Source organism: Anas acuta, chromosome 6 (genome assembly GCF_963932015.1).
Source record: "Anas acuta chromosome 6, bAnaAcu1.1, whole genome shotgun sequence".
In the NCBI taxonomy this organism is placed as follows: Eukaryota; Metazoa; Chordata; class Aves; order Anseriformes; family Anatidae; genus Anas; species Anas acuta.
The window spans coordinates 5,366,941-5,389,937 of NC_088984.1; the positions used below are offsets into that span (position 1 = coordinate 5,366,941).

General features: G+C 36.8%; 1 protein-coding gene across 10 annotated transcripts in view; it reads left to right on the forward strand.

Annotated features, from left to right (window-relative positions):
- The window catches only part of LRP1B (LDL receptor related protein 1B), a 666,036-nt gene that overhangs the window by 349,432 nt on the left and 293,607 nt on the right, over positions 1-22,997 (forward strand). For all 10 annotated transcript variants that reach the window (XR_011098017.1, XM_068687099.1, XM_068687103.1 and 7 more), the window contains one exon: positions 4,666-4,923. Coding sequence is in view for 9 of the 10 variants with exons in the window: in XM_068687099.1 (XP_068543200.1) it covers positions 4,666-4,923 (258 nt within the window). In the remaining variant the exon portion in view is untranslated. The remainder of the gene's footprint in view (positions 1-4,665; positions 4,924-22,997) is intronic.

Below are 22,997 nucleotides of genomic sequence, written 5' to 3' on the forward strand. Positions count from 1 at the left end.
ACTCTTCAATTTATGTCACAAAACAATTTGCTTGTAAAATTTCACAAGTCTAAGTTTCAAGGGTTTAGAAAGGGTTTTTAGTTTCAAGTAGTCCATTGTAGGACTGTTTAAGCACTGAAAATAAATTTCAGAATAAAATTTGACTGCATTTTACTCAACACTGCTAAATAATTTTTGGACAGTTATGCAATACGTGCATTGCTAAGAGCAAAGGACTTAAAATCTACAGTGCAGACCTGAGGAGAAGTTTTTTTTCGTTGCTTGTAAACACCGAATTATGATTTTTATCCTTTTTGGACCATAATAATGGAAAAAAAAAAAAAAAAAGCACAACACAAATGCTGGCATTTCTGAAGATTTTCTTTCAGAGAAGTAGGACTGTGGTGGCAGAGCAAAACGCCCTTGTATCTGATTTGTTGTGGCATCACTATTGATCTGTATTTTAGACAAGATCAGGGAGGGGGAAAAACGCAAGACTTTCATCTTTTCTACCACTCTATCTTAAACATAATTCAAAGGAAGATACTTTCTTTTTAGTCAAGAGGGATGAAACATAAAACTTCCCTGGATTAGAGAGCTACTCACGTCTTATCTTTCCTATAAAATGGAGAAGAAAAAAAAAAAAAAGGAAAATACTCCAGAAAAAATAACACACATGAAGTCCAGTTATTTGAAAAGCTGCAGTCAGCTCACTGCAACTCATCTTAGATCTGTCCACTAAACTTTTAAGCTTTGTAGATTCTGTTCTTGGGAAACAGACAAGTAGATTTTTTGTGATGGGGAAGACAAGACATTTTTTTCAGCTTCTCTTTCTTTTCTTTTGTTTATGTATATGATACTTTAAAATGCTTTAAAGGAACTTTTTTTTTTTTTTCCCTAGTGTATGACATTATCATGAAATAATTTGACTCTTTTTTAGTAAGTAATAATAATAAATCAGTCTTTATCTGAAAAACACTAAAATAGGCAAGCTACCTACCCTACTGTGAAAAAGCAAGATTAACTGATTCAAGCCCTTCAATTATTTCATATATGGACTGCTTGAAAAATAGAATTTCAAGCTCAATGATCTAGTTTCTGGATAAGTTCTGCAAGAATACAGATGTGTTTTAATGTTTACTAGCGCCTGCTAAGCAGAACCTCTTAGCAGTGCTACGTGTACTTGTGATTCCATTGTCTGGAGCCAGGTTTGATTACAGCTGTTGCTCAGGAGTGTCAATGCTAATTCTTTTTCATAATTCCTTTATTTCTTATACATTAATACTGAAATACAAGCTTTATCTGGAGTTCAGTGAAGCATTAAATCCTTGTTGCAGTTTCCAATAGGTAGATTCAGAACACTGCAAGAAAGGATATGGTTCTCCATGACAGCCTTGGACAATTGAGCAACGAGGCTGGCTCCTTATCTGCAAACAGCTCCTGAGTATCTGCTGCTTCTTGAAGGCTTTACAGATTGCAGGCAGTGGTAATATCTTCCTTAATATAAAGTATAGGAGCAAAAACGTTAATAAGGAATTTTTCACACTGCTGCTGGTTGGGAAAGGAGTGATGTTATTTCATTGGAAGGGAGCAGCTGGTTAGCTGTTAGGTGTTAAATACTTGGCAGGAGGCACACACAAACACCTTTTGTACCGGTCTGGAAAATCTCCACTGGGGTCAATGGGTGGTGGAAACAGAAACTATAAAGTTCTCTTAAGAGTTCTCTCAAGTTCTCTTCTTCTGATGGGGAGCATAAATTTATAAGAAAGGGAGGGACAGATTTCCATACACAGGACACCTTTCAAATAAAATTGCTTATTAAAAACTTCATTGCCTTCATTTTCTGGGGAAAAAGCATGGCTAGGGAGCTTCACTTGTGGCTTCTCTTGTACCTCACCGCTTTATAAGAGGTTGTTTCACAAACAAGTTTATTCAGTCTTTAAAAATCTGAAAATTTACAGAAAAATTGCATGGATTTAAATGGGGGTAGCAAATGTAAGATGAGGACAGTCAGTAAGTTAGGGAAGGAGTAAATTACCAAAGTGTGGTTTTGCAGTGTGATTTGCTGGAGAGAGAAGAAGTATGCTCCAAGGTACTGAAAAACTATAGGAAAGAATGAAATCCACTTTAGAAAGAATGCATGCTGATCCATTATAGATTTTTTTTTTTTTTTTTTGGCAACAAAGTAAACAAAATATCAGCAAAATAGATGTTTAAATAAAAGCACATGGTACCAAAGAACAGAACATAAAGCCTACTTCAGTGGATTTCATTAAGACCACTGAGCACTGTATTTAATAAAGCATCTTTTCTCTTTAATCAGACTTGCTGATGGAATATGATTTGTAAATCCTTTTATTTATGCATTTTTTTCTCCATTTCCTCACCTGATATTACTTAGCAAAATTTTGAAAACTGTGTGAAGTAGAATGTTGATTGAAAATCTTGCATTTTAATACATTTTTAAACATTGTTTTATTCTTCTGAATGTAAGCAGATTGCTTTAGGCTGAGAGCTCTTGGGGTGAGACTTGGCAATGCATATTTTTTCCACAGGCTTGGCAACTGCAGTGTAAGTTTCTGTTTTAGGGTATTTTTATTTATTTATTTATTTATTTATTTAAGTACAACTTCAGAGGTGTGTCCACTCGGCATTATCATTCACATGAACATACCTCATTGCAAAATTAGGCATCGCTGTTACTCTAATTAAACCTGAAACAAGCTTAAACCATAAAATTTGCATGAAAGTTCAATATAATCTTCCTTAAAGTTGTAAAGAAGTTCCCAAAACTCCTAGTATGAACCTTGTGAGTCATTATTCCTGCTAAAAAATCACCAATAACAGCTTTAGGTGTTCAATGGGACTTAGTCAATTTGGGTTCCATATAAGCATTTATTCTTTTTATTTGAAAATTTTACTTTTCATCTGGAAATATTGACAGCGCTGACTTGTTCAATATTTTTTCCACATAGTCCATCTATTGTCACCTTTGGTCTATAAATAGGTGTGAGTAGTTCTTGAATGACCTTCCTTAGGTTCTCTGCAGAAAATTTATATCTGCAGAATATTATAATATGTATTTAGAAAATCTAAATTGCAGAAAATTTATATCTTGATTTGTGTAGCTCTTGCTTACTCCTTACCTTAAATTCTGCTGCTTGTGGTGGCAAATGTCAGGAACGATTGTTTCTACTGAAATTAATCAATAGTTTGGTGCAAGAAGATTGCTCCAGTGTGTATAGTTGGCCTAGTGCAACAACAGCTGTATGGGGAAGTCAGCGGCTCAGAACCTGAGTCTCTTTGGAAAGTTCAGTCAAAGCAGAGATCCCTTCTTTGCAGAGGATAAACATCTGCTTATATAAATGAGTTGTCTTCCTCTGTTAAAATAAATAAATAAATGAAAGGAAAAGCTACACAAAGTTGTCAGTTATATACTAATCCTACCTTAGAAGTAAAGAAGTAGTAAACAAATAAATAAATAAAAGATGTAGAAACCTGGCATTGCATGCTTGCAGCCCAGAAAGCCAACTGTGTCCTGGACTGCACCAAAAGCAGCTTGGCCAGCAGGGCGAGGGAGGGGATTCTCCCCCTCTCAAACTCCTCAACATACTGAGATTAATATTAATTAATACTTGACTAAGTCAGATGCATAATTTCAAGTCAGATTTTCTAGGCAATAATGCAATTAAAATACACCAAAAGCAAGACCAGCTGCTTTTGTGCCCAATAGCACTCATCATATGCAAAACATATTTTAGCTCGATGAGTATTGTTTGTTCCTCTGAGTGTACAACATACCTTACTTTAATTGCAACTTGAACTTGACCTGGGTGCTAAATCATTATTCTGTAGCATCACTTCAACTGAATACCTTGTACTTTAAAGTATATATTCTTCACTGTTTGGGTATTATTGTTCCCTTCATTGTTCACACATTGTTCAAGTATTTTTATAAATTACTAGCAGGATTTCCAGTCAAAGTAATTCAGGTGAATGTGAATTGCTTCTTCATATTTTGTTTGTTTGTTGTGACCTGTATGTTAACCCAATGGAAACTATGCAATCTCTGTTCCCTTTCGCTGTTAGGATTCTCCACTGCATAAAGCTTTTTCCCTTGCATTGCACAGTATTAGACCCAACATCTGCAGGTAGTCAGGTTCCATTGCATTGGGTTTGTTTGCTTTGGTGCTTTTTAAATTTTATTTATTTATTTATTTTAATATGTTGTTTTGCTTTGTAGAAGCATTCACTCAGTTTTTGTCTTATTTTATAGACTCTGATATGAAAAGTACCTTACCATGTCATGCGTACTCATAAATTCTTCAGGTTTTCCTGCCCTCCATTCTTTTAGAAATGTCAGTAATCTGGATAGAAATAATTTGTATAAATGTATTTCTTTTTATGACTTGGGCATGAAAAATGTTGCAATAATGATACTTGGAATTAAACAGAAGCTGTGGGGCTAGGGTAATTAATTTTCTTTAATGATGTGAACTATTAGAACAGCAGGATAAAATAGAGAAGTAATTTGGAATATATGATAGTTATGAAAATAAAAACAAAACCTATTTATTATATCTCTTAAAACATGCAGGTAAGAACATTTAAAAAATATGTTAAAACTGATATGATAATTATGCTATACACGATCTGTTAACACTTTGAATTCTGATTTGTTTTCAGAGCCTGCTGATAGACCTCCTCTTCTTCTTGTTGCAAACTCTGAAACAATTGAGGTATTGTATCTTAATGGAAGCAAAGTGTCTGCCCGAACCCCTGTAAAAGGATCTGCAATTTTGACACTAGATTATAGCTACAAAGAGGACACAATTTGTTGGATTGAATCGAGAGATCTTTCAAGTCAGCTGAAATGCACCAGGATAACAAAAGCTGGGAAGTTAACAGATGAGTGGATAATAAACATTGCTCAGTATCTTCACAGTAAGTATCTGACAGTCATTTAGCAAAACTGTAGTGTTTGCTGTGACCTGGTGCAGGAGATGTCAGTAATATTTGGGGGCTTGCTGTTGAAGATAGTCTTAAGGCATTAAATATTGAAACTCATATTGAAGCACTTTTATGCTTCTCATTCCAATAAAAAATATATGTATGCGATGTTTTTTAAAATGTGCATTTTTATAGTCTAAATATAATGTGTAGAATTTACAAAACCAGGGCAGTACAACAGAAGAACAAATGTAAAATGCATCCTCTTCTCTGGCAAAGTAATGCTACATAAAGCTTGAAAATGTTTTTTACTACTGGGATAATATTGACAGTGAATGAAGAAGAGACACATGCTTATCAGATTTGCTGTCATCTATTGTAGGTATGTCAGTTCTTGAAAATAACAAAATATTTCTTGACACTGGAAACAAATTGCTGCCTTTTTTGCAATTAAGTCAAAAAAAAGACTCATAATACGGAATTAGTCTTTTGCATTACAGCGTTACTTCTCAATCATCTTTTCAATTTGTGGACTGCTGTTATCTTCTGAAGGAGGTGTTCATCCACTTACATATTTTCATGTGAACAGACTGCAAAATAGCATACAGTCCAAAAAATGCAATTTTCTTTCACAGCAGAATTGTCCACAGATTAGCTTATAAAACACAGCACCAAGGAGTGCCATGGTGGTATTAACCTAGCTTTTGTAAACTCAGGGTTAGAACCTCCACTGTTTTGCTTTGGACCTAAGATTTAGAAATATACTTTAAAGTAGAGATGGACAGGAAAGATGAACTCTGAATTGATCTCAAACTCTGTGACCATCAGGTTCGGAAATATTCAAATCACAAATTTGATGGTGATATAATATTGTGCATATAAAAGTAATCAATTTGTTGTAGAAATTGTGTTTTAGGCTATCAAGATAGCTTCTGTAAAACGTGGTCATTTCTGCAGAGTAAAGGGTTTTTGTTTATTTGTGTTTTCAACCTATTTCCTAATTATATATTTACTCTATAGGAAATTAAATGGAAAAAAAAATAGAAAAAAAAAATAGAAAGGGGTTCATTTTGTTTTGGTTTGCTTTGCTTTGCCACTCATTGTGACAATATTACTTCTAGAGGACTCTCTTATCCTAGATGTATAGTTGTACTTCATTTTGCCTTCTTCCTATTTTATTTTTTCATACTCTAGATATCTAAGACCCCTAAGAATCTCGTTGGTAATGTTTGATTGTGCCTTTTTAATTCACTCTATTATTGACATTTTATTTTCTTTTCCTGTTAGTAAGAGCAATCAGATTAACTGCAGTCTTTAGCAAAATCTGTTTTGTATTGAACTGTATGTGTGTCTGTTCTGTCACTTATCTTCATCCTCAAAGTGGTTCCTAGCACTGCGGTTTGTGGTTCTTTCACCAGTTCTCTCCTACGTTCCTCTCCCTCTCTTCTCTGCATGTGAAGAGAATTGCTAATCTCTGTGGTGTTCGGATCTGCATTAGCACATCTGTTTGCAAAATTAAGGCTGTATTATGTGTTTGAAATGAATACAGTGCCTGGAATTAATGAGCTAATCATTTTTCATAGTGTTCGTACACATCAGCCTGTGGACTCTAATATTTCCCTGAAACTCCAGTGTAATTGTTCAGTCTTGTTTAAATGAAGAATTGTAATTCCCACGGACATGCACCGACTGCAGAGAATTCTTCCAACTTTTTCTTTGGTTTAGATATGAAAACGGTGCTTGGAGGCTTAGAGAAACATTGCTTGGAGCAATGATTGACAAAATCCAGCAGATTTAGCTGTCGTGGTGTTTCTCCCAGACACACATATTGACAGACGCTCTTCTTGGCAGTGGAGCCACAGTAGTCTGAATATATCAGCAGTCTGAACATATCAGCTCCAAGGTGCTCAGTGCTCTTCACAGGGCAACAAGTAGTGTGAGAGCTGCTTTTGTCCTGCTCCTAGCTCTGCAGTGCGCAGTCTGAGCGGGCTGGTTCGCTCAGGCACCTGAGGCACCATGGACAACACGCTGCTCCTCATGGGCACAGTAACATATAAAAGGTTCAGTCAGAGCTCATCTCTAGATGATTTGGTGTTGTGGTGTTATTTTTTTTTTTTTCTTTTCCAGTACTCAGTGCAGAAATTGTCCACCTGATTAATATCCTCCCTTCTAGACATACACCTGGAGTTATTTCTGCAAGGAGTCTGGTGTTACTATATCGTTATATATATCTGCACACGTGGATAGGTCATTTTGTGGCTACTGCAAAACTGAGTTTTAATCTTAAATTCTTTTTTTATTTATTTCCTCCATCTTCTACCCATCATGCACCTTCTGCTATTCCTCTTCAGTGTATAGCACCTGCATCGGGTGAGGCAAACAAATTCATTCTGCCTCCTGGTGAGGGATTTCAACCTGCGCATTTTCAAGCGCAAGTACATCCTCTGGCAGCTCAAGCCAAATAAATGGTTGTGCCCGTGGAGTTAGTCACAGGAAAATGGAAGGTCTGTTCTTCATAGAAAATATTTTTTTCTTTATTCTCTTGCCACAAAGAGGACATTCTGAAAGGAGATAAAAGAGTTCTGAGTAGTATTTGTGGAATTTTGAGTTTCTTTATCCCAGTCTTCTAATCTGTTTTCTTTAGCTATCTGGAAGAAAATGTGTCGTCTGCATATGACACAAAAAGTTATACAAAGTGATTGGGACTGCTTGAAGTGACCTTATTCGAAGTGCTTTTTTAGTGCAGGCAAGTAAGTCTTGTAGCTGGGAACAATGTAGGTCCTGTTTTAAGTTGAGAAACTACCTCTGGGAAAGCAGACTATGAAAATGAGTTAGTTTTCATGGTAGAGCATAGAGTGTAAGCTCTAGTCAGCAGAAGCTTTAGATTCACACAATAAAAAAAAATAAAATTAAATTATAATGCTTTAGTATCCAGCATTTTCCCTTAAAAGACAGTCCAACATGACTTCATTTTGGCATACGTGTCCTAGGTGGATACAATCAGATTCCTTTGAAAAGGGCAGTGCTAACTTGGTCTGCATCTCAGGTGTCACTGGCTGAAGCACAGCAGTGTTGGCATTCCTTGTGCTTTCTTATTAAGCTAGTTTCAGTCTTGTGAGAATTATTATATCATCAACAAGGTTTTTGTTTGCTTGCTTGGTAGGTTTACTCTTTTAAATAAGTAGTTTTCTTGCATTGTAATGTTAACACAGGCAATCTTGTGTTAGCCAAGGCCAGGCACTGGCAAGTTATTTCACCTTTGTCTTTTCTAGACCTAGAAGTTGTTGGAAGTTAGACTGAATTTTTTCCGTTTTGGAAAATGTATGCAGTGTTGGAGCCGAACAGGCTTTCAGGAAAGTCTCAGATAAGGCAGCTTGTGCAACCACTACCTATAATAACGGGTGTGCTCCTTGACACTTCACACTATCTCACGGTCCACTTCCAGTTAGTACAGCAAGACTTCCAGGAACAATCATTTATGTGAAGTGCTACCGTGAGGACCAAACTAGCAGAATTTCTTTTTAATGGAATAAAAGTGGAAAGTCTCTCACAATTTTCTGTCCTTTCACACCTGTGATGTGCAATCCCATGCTCATGGTTTTTTTTTGGTGTTGGGACAGGAGGCAGCAGGAGCAGCATCTTCTGGATGACAGAATCTCCTTCCTCACTTTAATAGGCAGTTTTCACCTTGATCATTACAGGTTACAAAGCACTTTGTGCTCTCCAAACAAGCGCCAGGCAGCACAGCCTGCGTTTCAGCCACTATTCTGCAGAAAACTCTTCTGGGATGCTGCTTCAGAGCATGAGATTTTATGCTTGGATGGTATCTGATTCAGGTTTTCTTGGCATTTGGTAATCACAGTATACTCCAGTTCAAATCCTGGAATAGTTGTGTTTAGCTTTGCTGCTTTGTGTTTTATACCTCCTCAGTGCCACCTCACCTGGGAAGGCACACAGGCTTTTCTGTTTGCAGATGTGCTTGTACGGGACTGATCTGGATGAAAGGAAACATTAGGCTTTGCCTCTATTATTTCAACTGTAATCTTGCTGACTTCCTTAGCCTGCCCTACTGCAGGAGCAAGGAGGGTGGGTAGTTTCTGGTGGGGAACAAGAACTGCTTGTGCAACCCATCATCTTCTCCTTGCCTGTACGAGCCCAAGCCAAGGTTGACGTTTTGGCTCTCTGACTTTTTTGGACACAGCTGATGTGAGGACAATCAGACAGGGAGCCCAGAGGATTTGACCAGGATCCAGCAGCATCTCTGTGCTTACATTCCTGTTTTCTTCTACATTTCTGGTCCCCCCAGTTGTGCACTCACACACACACATATGCGTGCTCTTTCTTCTGAGTTTAGCAAGAAAAAAACAAACACCAAATAGCTTCTTCTAAACAAAAACAACTGAGTAAGGTTTAAAGGCACGAGGGCTAGGAAGATCTTTGAGGCTGTCCATTTTTTAAAAAATTATTTATTTTTTATTTTTCTCATTGTCTCTTTGGACTTTGAAATCATGCAGACACAAACAAACAAACATAATCACAAAGCTCCTCCCTCCCCAGACCTGAAACGCTTCCTTCCAGTGATTAACAACAGCTATGAGTGTTGTGCTGTTCAGAACAGCTAGTCATTTACCTTGGCATTTATGAGTCTCAATCATCGAAGGAAACACTAAGCACTAAGGATCGTGCTTCTGTCAGCAGCCTTCCTGTGAAGTTTGTATGAATATTCATGAGAAATCAAACTAAAGTTTGGCTTACTCAGGAGGAGAGCAACTGTGAAGATCTGAGGGGAAGTGTTTATTCCTATATGAAGCCTGCCCCTGAACTTGTCTCCAGACAGGTGTGAGAGGCTGACATTATAGTTGTAGACTGTGTTTATTTATTTATTTATTTATTTATTTTCTGTGATAGACTGTCTATGCTTACAGACCTCCTAGAAGATAAATAGAAATGAGACAGCTTCATGACAAAGGTAATTTGTACTTCAAATCACACTTCAGTAGTGTTGAGAGCATCTGATAGAGTAATTGGAACCAGAATGGGGGTGTGAAAAAAGTATCCTAAAGAAATACCCCAGTGTAGTTGGAATCTGCTTGGCACTCCCAGAGCCCTGGCCAGTCTTACATCATGGTGCAGTTCTGGGAGGACTGGACAAATGCTGCTTCTGGGATAGTGACTTTCCTTAATTTCTCCAAAGGTGTTTTTCTGTTGTTGTAGTGTCGATATCTCATTTTAGATAAAGTCATCATTATATAAGCAGAAATGGCACACTTTTCTCTTGAGAATCACGTTTATTCAGCTTGAATTTTCCATCTCCTTTTACTGCCCAGTCATTCTGTGTCATGAAATCCTACTGTTATCAAAGCTGACCTTCCCCTTTACTATGGAAACCTTATTATTATTATTATTATTATTATTATTATTATTATTATTATTATTATTATTATTATTATTATTAGACTTTCTCACCTTCCTATTCATCTATTCATGTCCTTTTCCAGGCGACTTGCACATGTTATTGGTATACGTTCTAGCTGTGCTGTGGAACTCAGTGATCCTCAATGGGGAATCAGTTTTGTCCCCTGACTTAGGCAGTTAAATGGGGCTGTCAGTGACATATGTGTAAGATTACCTCTTTCCTGAGTCTTCCCTCATAACTTCCTGTATGGCTTTTGGAAATAGGGGTTTCCATATATTTTTGTGTTTAATTCCCATGTTCTTTTAGGTATTCCCCTTCAGCAGACACAAGTGCAAATCTTTAGTTGGAACATCTTTTACTCCATGGCCTGAGATGGGAAACTCATTCTTTGCAGCAGGGGCTCACAGGAAATGAGACAACATAATTGGGGTCATCTTGATGGACATGGCATAGGCTAGGAGGCTTTGCTGCTGAGATTTTTTTTTTGGCCTAATACATTCATTTCTCATTCTGGTGGACCTGGACTTAGAGAACTTTTGATCAGGTGTGTGGTACAGTTTTCCTGGTGCTGCATGGACTTTTATTTAATGCAGCAGCAGTGCTATCTGATAACTGTCCTTCTGCGTGTGGTTACTTTGCACTTTGTAATGATAAGACTCCTTTAGAGACTCAAGCTTTGTGGAAACTTCCTTTTATCACTCTGCTCCCGTCTTTAACTCCTGGCTAATCTTTTCTGATTATTGGTTATACACAGCCTTTTTGATGATAATCATGTTTACCAGAAGAATAAGGGTAGTTCACATCTGTTGCATTTTAACCCGGCAGGCAGCTAAGCACCACACAGCCGTTCACTCACTCCCCCGCAGTGAGATGGGGGAGAGAATGATAAAAAAGGTAAAACTCGTGAGTTCAGATAAAGACAGTTTAATGGGAAAGAAAAGGAGGGGAAAAATAATAATAAAATAATGATAAAAGAATGTACAAAGTAAGTGATAAGTAATGCAATTCCTCACCACCCCCTAACAGATGCCCAGCCTGACCCCTAGGAGAAGCAGCTCCCCACCGCAGCCAACTCTGTGGTGTTATTGCTGAGCACAATGCCCCATGGTGTGGGATGTCCCTTTGGGCAGCCTGGCCCAGCTGTCCTGGCTGTGTCCCCTCCCAGGGCACCTTCAGCCCCTGGCTGGCAGGGCAGCACGAGGAGCTGAGCAGTCCTCTGGGTGAGCCCTGCTCTGCAGCAACTGAAACATCGCTGTGTTATCAACGTTGTGCTCATCCCAAATCCAAGGCACAGCACCAAACTAGATACTAGGCAGAACATTAACTGTATCCCAGCCAAAACCAGGACATCTTTGGCTAAATCCATCCATTCAGCCTTTCTCAGAGACAGGCTCAGAGACTGCCTGAAGACTCTGGGGTTTCTGTTCCAACATGAACACCGAGCTAGGTGTCTTCTGTTGGCCATGGTAGGTATTGCAAATCCACGGCCTTTTTCTAAGAATAGTATTCATATCTTCAGATTTATATTTGAGAACTTGATGGTGTTTGCAGAAAAAATAAGCTATAACCTTTGAAATCAGAGGCTCTTAGAGGACTATGTATGTATTAGGAGTTTCTAAATGCTAGCCGTGAAGCATCTGTCTGCTTTTGGTGCTTTTTGGATGCAGTCCATTCAGTCTGACTTGGGGGCTTATGCTGGCTTGAGTCGTGTCCCTGTAACATTATGCTGTGCATTTCTGTGGCACAAGCTTCCACAGTAGATTCTGTGAATTGGCTGAATTTCCTGCAAACATTAGGTTACCTGCACTTTTGAAATAAGAGCTATTTATTAACTGCTTGTTAATTGCCAAGAATGGATTTTTTTTCAGTTGTTCAGATATAACACTACTATTTCTTCAACCTTTGTTACTTATCCAGTTTCTACAATTGATCTTCCATTGACATCAGTCAAACCCCTGCTTCTGTTCTTATCTGAGCTGGCATGCTGTCTTTTTCTTTTCATGTGCTTTTCAGAAGCCATGCCCTGGACAGTTAATTCTCAGACTGTGTGCAGAAAATCAAATGTCTTATCTCAATGGTATTTCTCAGTGCAAATTTTTGATTGCATTATTTTCTTTTCCTTAAACTCCTGGGCTCTGCCTCAGACAGTCTCCTGAATAGTGTCTCTGCAAAGCCTCCATCTCTTCATCTCCTTATTCTCAGCTCTGCATTGTAGAATTCCCTTTTTCCCAATCATCAGCTTGCTAGCTGACCAGTTTGAATCTTAGTTTCATTATTGTCCTAACATTCCGACAGAATTGTACTGTTTGTCAGCCCTACATCACAGCCCAGCCTGCATAGCAAAGCTCTTGTGTCAGGGAGGAATTTCAGGGGCAAGCAGACCATCTCCCACAGCAGCAGAAGGATTTCATAAGAACGGACACTTAGTCAAAGGATTGATAATCAAGTAAATTTATCTTTATCAAACATAATGCTGAGGGATTCTTTCTCACTGATAAATTGTGTGATTGTACTGTCTGTAAAACAATAACATTTTGTACTTTGGTAACAAGGTTATGAAGATACAATGGAATAATTCTGGGGGCTGGAAGGCTCTACTGTGTAGATAACTAGATTGCTGCAAATATAAAATACACATTTTTATAGTGAATATTTTACAAATGAATTTATATCCTTAGATATAAGAATAATGAAATAACAGTAAAAAACAAACACAGGGATCGCCTTTCTGAAATGTGGAATTAAATAATGCATGTTGTATATGATCAGACACATTTTCAAGCCTTCAACATCCATATACACCCTGTTGACTTCATTTTTTTTTTTTTTACATGGTAGCAACTGGTACTATTCTTTGTAATATCATTTTCACAACTGAACTTGTTCTGCTTCTGTAAATTCACTGTGGACTTCAGTAATGGGTAAACGTCCAGGGAGATGCAGACATTCACATAACGCAGCCTTCTCTCTGATTAGGAAAGATGCTCCCTCGTTCCTCTGATTCCAGCTCTGACTGAGCGTTTGTTTGTTTGTTTGTTTTTGCTGTCTGCTGAAACCAGAAAGATCTTTTTCCTGCAATGTGCTGCAAGAGAAACAGGAACAGAACGGCATTTCCTTTTACAACCCAAACCCACTTCTGATCCTATGCAGGATCTAAGGAACTGTCTAGCCACAGAAATTGTTAAAAATCTTCTTTCTGCTGCAGCTTTCAGGCTCTTGAGATGTCCTCAGTATTCACAGAACACTGTTTTCTGCCTTTCTTGTAAAGACAGAAATGTACACAGGAGATACACAGGAGGCATATAGTTATAATCGTTCCATTTCAGTGGAGCTGGCTATGAACTTGAGGCTTTAGGCTCTTAGAAGCTAACATCAGTGGCAATAAAATATTTAGATTTTTAACTTTGTGTTAAATATCATCAGCTAATTATATATGCATGAACTAATTTCATCTTCTTTACTTTTTCTTTATAAATTTCACATTATTTGATGATATAGCTAGTGCTTTTTTTCCGAAGTGGAGATTTTCTGAAGTGGAGATATTGCTTTGTAATTTCTTGTCACACAGGATGCCAATCAAGTTTACTTCTGTTAGAATAATTGACAGTAAATTTGCTACTTGCTTCAAGATATTAGTTTATTCATGCAAACATTTCATTCAGACTTCATAAAAAAAAAAAAAGCTAACAATAACAACAAAAAACACTAACATCAACTCAGAAAGACAAAAAAAATCAGAAATCTTTCTTTTTACATAATGTACTTTGTATTATGTAATTAAAATTAGTTCTTCAGCCACCTTAAGACTTTTATCTGAGACAGAAATCATAGAAGGTTCATTGCAATAACATCACAATAAAATTTAAAACATACCTTCCTTTAAACCTTTTTGTCTTCATAGTAAAGCAGGGGGCATAATTGTTATGTTTTGCAACTCCTACTTTGATCTAACACTTTGTACTGCTGTGGGGTAAAGGATAAATAAATGTCATGCTTTTCATAAATAAATAACAAATTGCATTAATCGAAGTAATCTGAAATGAGAAGCTGCATCTCTGATAGAATAAAAACCTGTTGCAGCATCTTTGCCACTTCTTTTTGTAGGAAAATATTTAAAGCACATCAGTTCGGCCTCTGTGTAGGTCTGCTTTCAGTATTTACTCTAGCATGGGTGCTTCAGTGCCTTATTGTAGCCTGCAATGGAGATGCACAAAGGAGTGTGCCTGGGTCAGAATGTAATAAAGTCCCTGCTCTTTACATAGTACTTTATCAACAGCTCTTACAGAAAGGAATTTCATGTTTGCAAAAGCTGATAAAACGGTGATTATTATTTGCACTGTGGTGGGAATGGTAAATTAAAAATATCCTCTGAATTGGTATTTTAATACATTATTTCTTTTTTTTTCTTTTTTTTTTTTTTTATACTTGTTTGAATGGCAGAATAAATGTCTAGCTCAAAAAAGTATTATCTGTAGTTTGTGGAAATATTTTTGAATTCTCAATACATAGAACTGAAATTGTAGATTTCTGCCTTGAATTAAACAAATTTGATTAAAAACTTTCTTTTGACTTCAGCTTTGGAGTAGAACCTGGAACGCTGAAAACTTTATGGATTGTGTCAATATTACTAAATAAACAAAATGGAAGAACAAATCTTATGCTTCTCACTATTTGTCAGTTAGGTTGAATAAAATAAAATCTTGGTTTTATTTTACAAAGTTTAATTGTGTTTTTAGTAAAGCACTTAATCTGACATTGAAAAACTACATGTAACAAGTCTTTTAAATGGAATAAATAACTTTTGCTAAAGTCAAAATTAAGCTATGTATATTTCTTAGTTCTGGAAAAAAAAAAAAAAAGTGTTTTAATCTTTGTAAGTTATTTAATGAGGAGGATGCTATGCAAAAGGGATGGTCTGTCTGCACAGAGCTGAAGCTCTGCATTTTATCACCATGTCACCAAACAGCTGTGGTTTGATGTGTTGGGTCAGGCATTCACCATGACAGTTCTTGAGCTGCTGATAAAAGTTTGAACCATCTTTGCTTGTATAATTGCATAGAATCTCTGTCACACCATGTAAGCAAAAATAATGAGCTGATTGCAGAGTGCATGGGGATACCTGCCACAATTTGCAGTTCCAGAGACTCATTCCTTTTGCCATTTTTTGGACTTGCTTGTATGTCATACACAGATATTTTGCCCAAGTGATTTTTATATAATATATATATATGGGGAGGTGTTTTTGTGCTTACATATAGGGAAAGAAATATAATGTGTTGGAAAAATCAATGCTGTTTCTCTTCTAGATAGGAATATTGTGAAGAAGTATGCATTTTCATTTGAAGACTCTTTCAAGGATATAAAGGTTGCTCACTAAGTCTGTACAACTGGTTGCAAAATTCAGATTTCTTTTCTGTAGTAATAACCACTGCATTAGCTTCAAAACTGAACCCTTTGGGAAAAGACTTAGCAAGAGGTTTTGTTTGTCTGTTTGTTTTTAATTTAAGTGCATCAAATAACCCTGTGTCTTAAGTCTGGACAATTGGGCTTTTTTGGTCAAGTCAAATATAACAAATAACAGTCTTCTCCTCAAAGGTTGCTATTTTGATATTGGACAACATGGAATAAATTGATGGGAAAAAAAAGAATGGACAGAGGAAGACAGGGAGATCATGGTTGCATGAGTATGCATTTATTATAGACAGTTGGCAGCCAACATTGATAGGCATTAAGGGTTTTATTTGTTTGTTTTGATCGAACTGTAATATGAGGCATCTGACATTAGTGAGTGCTATATGGTGACTTTCAGTGTTTTGCAGAATTACAGGTGTGCCGAAGGCCTCACGTTGTGACAGTGATTCCTCTGGGTTGTAGGAATAGTTAGCCATGGATATGACGATCCTTTTTGAAGAATTTCATTTTTAGATGCAGGGAAAATGGTGAAGGAAACATTAATACCCTTTAATTTAAGGAGCATTTTCCTTTTATTTCCTGTGCAACACTGAAAAAAAAAGAGGTCATCCTATCTAGTAAAGTACATGCTAAGAGTTTGTTTTATAGATATTATGTGGCACAAGTATCTTGTGTTTGGACATATTTTTATGATTAAAGATTTTAAAAATTTTGTAATATTCTTTAAGTAATAATGTTCAAGCTGGATTTAAATTGGACTCAGTATGCAGATTTTAATTGTATTATAAGCAAGTTCTTTAATATATATATATATATAAATACTAGCAAAATATTTTTTTTTGAAATGGTGACATCTTCTCCTTTATCTCTAATATGTTTGAGATGAAGAGAAAGACTTCTGTGCCCAATACAAATGTTTCTGATATATATTAGAATGAAATATTCTATGTACTACCAGTACTAATCAGTACTACCTACTGATTAAAACTAAATTGAATGTAATAATGCTCTTTGGTGAAAAAACACAGATTGATTGATAGCACTGGGTCATGCCATGAACTGCATATTCATATTGTCTAGACCATCCATTACGAATTGCAACTATATTGGTCTCAATATGAAATTCTGCTACAAAACTATGACCTGCATTTTACCTGCAAGAGACTACAGTGTGCTCTAGATCCTGTGAGCCAGTTTTGTCTGACAAATGTCACCTTCTACAGAAAACATGCAATATGAATTTCCTTCCTTCCCTAAAGCTTTGTTTAAGGCTGACAATGTTAATTTGCATCTACATTATACCCCCAAGAAGTGCTTCTTAAAGTGTTGTTGTCCGCCTCTGGGATTAAGCTGTCCAAATTTTTTGTGGAAGTCATTTTCCTTAAATACTTTGTATTGCCAAAGTAACTCCTCACTTTATTGACACGTTTTTAAAACTGTAGTAATCTACTGCCTAGCATCTTCATGGGAAAATGGTTAAGTGACCTTATTTTTGTGTAAAGATGCTTTATGAAGTTCTTAATACATGCAGCAGGCAGTCCTGGAAGGCGGGAAGGTTGTCGACTTTTGCCTTTGATGGAGGAGGTTCAATGAGACAGGTATCACAGCCTAATGCAGCCGCAGTGTTTTCCCCCAGCAGGTCTCTTAGTCCACACGCTTGATGGGATGCCTACTGCGGCTGAATTATGCTTTAATTTTAACTGTGGATGACTTAACTGCTTTGAAGTAAATAACTGGGTTTGATTTACAGTCTCAGCAGATTTATAAGAAGCTTTTGAATGTGCAGTTAAAAAAAAAAAAAAGAGAGAGAGAGACTGTTACAGCTATGTACCTCTATAAATCTGTCTTTATCGTTCAGTATGGATGTAGGCTACTGGGACCCCGTTAAAAGTTTACAATCATTTGGCTATGTGCTTGAAACTCAGTAATGCAGAAATTAGAAATGATACGGTTTTTGACTATTCTTACTTGTTTCTGACAAGACCGGTGGCAGAAAATTCACTTATAAAAATCTAAGCCCTGGGATTAAAAGACAGGGCCATTCACAAGGCCATTATGTCATTGTTTCACACTTCTGCCTTGCACATCTTGGCATCATGGCCAAATTTGTGGCTCAAGACCCAGCAGCAGAAAATTTCACTTTTTTTTACTCCTTCCAGAAACGTGATAAGTTGTAAGGTAGAATCATTTTATAACATGACTAAAAGAAGAGATATGCTAAAAGCTTCAGGGGTAGACTTTACTCCCCTCCTGTAAAACCCCTGGCAAAGACCCATAGCCCAAGCATATCTGTGATCTACCATCAGCACATTTCCTCTGAATGCTCTGTAAACAGGGATTTGTTAGAGAATAAAGATGGGATTTTTGTTGTTGCTGTGGTTTTGTAGGTCTCAGGGCTCCCAGTGGAAGGAAGGGGTTTATCATTAGACCTGCATTTCTCTGTCCGCTCAGACCCTCTCAGTGGGCCACCATAGCCCACGAACTCAGCCTGTCATAACAATACTGCTTGGCTTGGCCTCCTTCTGCATAAAAGTGCAGCAAACATACATAAATATCCACTGTACTGCTTAAGAGGCCACAAAATTGGCTTGCATACACATGTCTTGTCATCAGTGCTCAGAGGTTACCTTACAGATGTGAGGACTGACAGGGGTCTTTTGGGGCAGCCTGTATCGTGGCCTCTGCAGAGTCCTTTGACTAGTGTGAATCTGATAATTTCAGAAGCTCCAGAATCAGATGAAGTTTCTGGAGTTAGACCTCTTCTTCAGATGTGGGCTGCATCCAGTAAAAGGATAAAAATGTCTTAAACATTTCAATTTTAATTTTAAATGTAAACATGTTCTCTCCTGTATCTAGCTGAAGCTGAATGCTTGAGTCTCTGAGTGACTGGAGAGATGACGTCTCTGAGAGACTGGATGTCTTCATGAGCCATCAGGATGTTTTTATTAAGTATTCATAATATTTAGAATAGAATCATATTTAAAAAAAAAATATATCTTCAGTTTGGAGAAGCTGCCATTGTCTCCATGTTCACATTTATAGGTTTTTAAAACATTATATTCTAATATCCTGTACGGTTGGAAGAATACCAACTGTATTTTTGACAGGAACCCAATTTATTGAATTTTAAATTATGTTACTTAGCAAACAAGAGGAAAAGCTTTCTTTTCTTCTGAGGAACTTGAAGTCTGGATGTTTTAAAGCGCTTATTTAAATGTAATGTTTTAGGTTTTGCATTGTACTCCTTACAAACACTATCTGAGAAGGCTGATTTATTTCAAAGGAATTTTGTATTTGAGGATGAGTCATTTGCAAAAGACAGATGGGTATTTGTCATTTGATAATTCACTTTTAAACATATGCAATAATCACTCAGGACATGGCTGTTTAAAGTTTAGACAACATTGTTGTCTAACTTATTGAATGGTGGCATATTTAATAAAAATATATTTTGTAAATGGTATTGCAGCACAGTTACAGCCAGTTGCTGTCAATAGCAGAGGCACAGAAAAATCTATGACAATCTAACTTTCCCAAACCACGGTGTCAGTATTGGGTTGTCTGGGCTGCTAATTAGGAGCATTATTCCCAGATGAGAGGCAAAGCCAAGGCAGATTTTACAGCCTGTCATTTAAGCGTGTTTTAAATACTGTTTACCTGGTAGTCTTTTTGGTGTCTGTTCTGGAAAAATAAAGGATTGCTACCATTAGTCTCATTACTCAAAACTTGTCAAAAAGACTATCTTCAAGTTGCTTTCTCTTGTTCTTCAGAGTAAAATGTGTTGGTTCCATGTTAATTCTATTTTTTTTTTTCCTCTAAATAGATAGTAAGTTAAATTGAACAGGTTCATCCATGCCTGGCACTTTCATTGTTTGCTTACCTTACGCAATTCACAAAGTCTCACCTGATAAAATCTCGACTTCCAGTCAAAGAAAAAAAAATCAAAGCAGTTTTCTAGTGGTGGAGAACTAAAACACATAAAAGTTGGAAAAATACACCCTGAAGGTTCAGGGAACATAGAAAGAGGCAAAATATTTCAAATATGTTGTCCCATTTTTATATTATTTTTTTATGACCTCATTTCTTGAGGTTTTAGTTTCCAGATTTTTATTTATTTGTTTATCTTAAGCTTTGTTTCTATTTTACCTGTTTGGACTTCAGCAGAAAGCAGGAGATGCTTCCTTATTTGAAACACAGTGAAGCTAACTTTCATGGCAGGCTGCTTTATGAAGGACAGCCCCAGAGGCACACAGTTCCTAACACTACAGGCTGTGGAGAAAGCGGGTGTGAAACTGCCTGTGAGGTCTGCAGATCTGTTGTCCCCTGTTGTCTTTGGTGGACAGGGGACAGAGGGTGACTCTTCCTGGCATGGGGCAGCACCACCCTGGTATTCGTACAGTGCATGACCATTAGGGACTGTACCAACACCTTCCATGTGTTAGGATGCTTGTTACAGAAACGTTAAGCTCATGAAAGTTTTATTAGAGCAATCCTCTCTCATTTCTCAGAATCATTTATTCCCCTAGCATATGTCCAGCCGTCCAAACAACTGTTGCACTGTCCTCAAAAATACCCTGTTTGTTGAGCCAATTATCATAGAATAAATTAAACAAGTGGCTCTTAGCAGACCTGGCTACCTGTGACAATGCCAGGCTGCTCTTTGCAGCGTGGAAAGAGTCCTGTAAAATAAGCACTTGACATTTTGGTGTGCAGAAGCAGTGAGTACTTCCATCTTCACCTGTAGTTTCCAGGTAGTGTTTGTGGGGGTGTCAGGAAACTGCCCACCCACACTGGCTGTTATTTTATTGAACCACCACTACTTTAAAGCACTTCCATGTCCCTCATCTCCCCCATGCCAGCACAGAATACAGCATTACAGTCCTGTGTGGAAGTCTGGATGTTATATTGCTTCAGAAGAAATGTATATGGGCTATTGAAGAAGAATTAATACCTAATTCTTTTTTAGCTTTTTGTGTAAATCAAAATAATACTTCCTTTAAGAGCAACTTTTACGAAAGAAAAAATAAACTTTGTGACAAAAACGAATATTATTTCATAGCATTTTCAATTATATCCATTATTTTTAGGAAAATACAAGCAAAAATACACACTAATACTATTATTTAAATAAGATCCAAAACCCTGCCTAAGCATAATAATGATTCATGATTTTGATGCCGATAAAGATATTTTACTGTAGATCATGTACAATTTCTTTGAAACTATCAGTGTTGTCTCTATGCAATAAATAAAAAAGGTTTTATAAAAAGAACTTATTTCCCATAGCAATTGCCTCTCAAAAATTGTTTCTCATTGAGTCTAGAGTGGATTTCCCAGTTCTTTATTGCAGTCATTCAGAACAAGGAAAACTGTAAGTATATGAGGCAGTAGAAGCTTAGTTCTTTCTCTTGAAATAGAGAGAGGTTGTCTATCTTTTTAATTATTAACCAGAAGCATATGGGCATCACACTAAGCATTTTTAATTTTAATTAGATTTCATCCAGAATCATTCCTCTGTTCACTCAGAAGTTTCTATAAAAGACTCCAGCTACTTTAAGTTCCCCCGTGTCATGTGCTTAGACCATTTTGCATGTTAAAAATTGGAAATTTTTACTGAAGTGTATAAATGGAGAAAAGATGCTAATTTTTCTATTTCTACTCTTTATTCCACATTTGTAAAAAATAAAATCAATTAGCATAATATTTACGTTAATAGGCAGTGCCTGTGTTGAATCCTTGATTATTGCAGCAGTAGTACAAATACAAGAATATAGCACTGTTTTTGCTCTTTTATGTTAACTGAATTGTGCAAGTCTTTATTTGAAATTAAAATGTGCACAGTACAAAATACATGTTTGAGATTTGGAATGAAAGAAGACAGTCATTCAGTATGATTCTGATTTTCATAAACTACATTTTGGCCGTAAGACATATTTCTAGTACCATTGAAGACTTAGTCACCCTCATATAAAAATGTCATTCTCTCTAAAGGTATAATAATACTTGTGAGTTAAAAATATATATATTTTTATATATAAGCATATATACGTATTCTTGCAGCCCCGCTTTTGCTAGTGCCCATGGTCTACGTAATGTCATCAACCAAAGTAGAGTTTAGACTATATGATATCTTAACATTTCTTTCTGAAGTCCTTAAGAGGAAACTCTGCTTTTTAGAAAGTACTAAAGGAAGGTTGATCACATTTGGTAGAAATACTCCATCAAAACTGTAATTAAAATAAGAAAGACCCTCAGAAATACATATGAGATTGTTCAGAATAAATATGTGTGCTTTCAGGAGGGGCATTTCTTTTTAGAGATTTCTGAGGCTGTGTGAATGAAAGAAAAGAAAAAGATTCATTACTTTAACGATGTCAGTGAACTAGCCATCTGTACATATTCGGTTTTAATATGTGAATATAAAAATAAGCAAGAAATTAATTCAGTAACATCTTGAGCACAGAAATATGTATTTTAAAAGTCCCCAGTGCAACCAAAACCTTATCTCTGTAGCATACAGTACATTTGACTTGTGTGATAACTGGAGAGCCATTCAAAGCATCTAAATGCATAGCTACTATAGTGAAACCGTAGGGATTAAAAGTTTGATTCATGAAAACTGCCAGCTAAGTGGATTTTTCACATGGGATATGATTTTACAGAGGCGTAGACTTGGACAATTCTTTATAAGCTTCTCTTGTGAGCAATTGGATGTGTCCTATGCACAGCAGAGCTCCTGGTATAAAAAAGACAAAAGCTATACCACAACACTGGTACCTAAAATACACAACATATTTGTGTTAGATGAACTGTTAAATGAAAATGCTACTGTGCATTAAATGTCTAAGTTAATTAATAGATTTCAGTGATGTACTGCTCCAGAAGGTTTATTTTAGAGAGATGTTCTCTCCATAGTGGGAGATCTCTCCTCCATTTCATGCAGTAGACTTCTGAAGAAAAATGTGAATTAATGTGGCTCTTTTTCTGGAAACCGTAATCGAGGCTTCTGGCATAGCATGCTTTGTAATGAACAGCTTTACAAGGAACGCAGTTGTAATGAGCCTATGTCTTGCAAATCGCCCGTGCTGCTGTTAGCTCCACACTCTTCCCAAAGATAACCTGCTGGGGAAGGGAAATGGGGCAAAGAGATGTTAAGAGCTCTGAATGCTTTTTGAAGTCTGTGACACAAAGGTTATCCAGTTAAATTGCTTCTAGGTGTCTCACTTTGCCTGGATTGCTG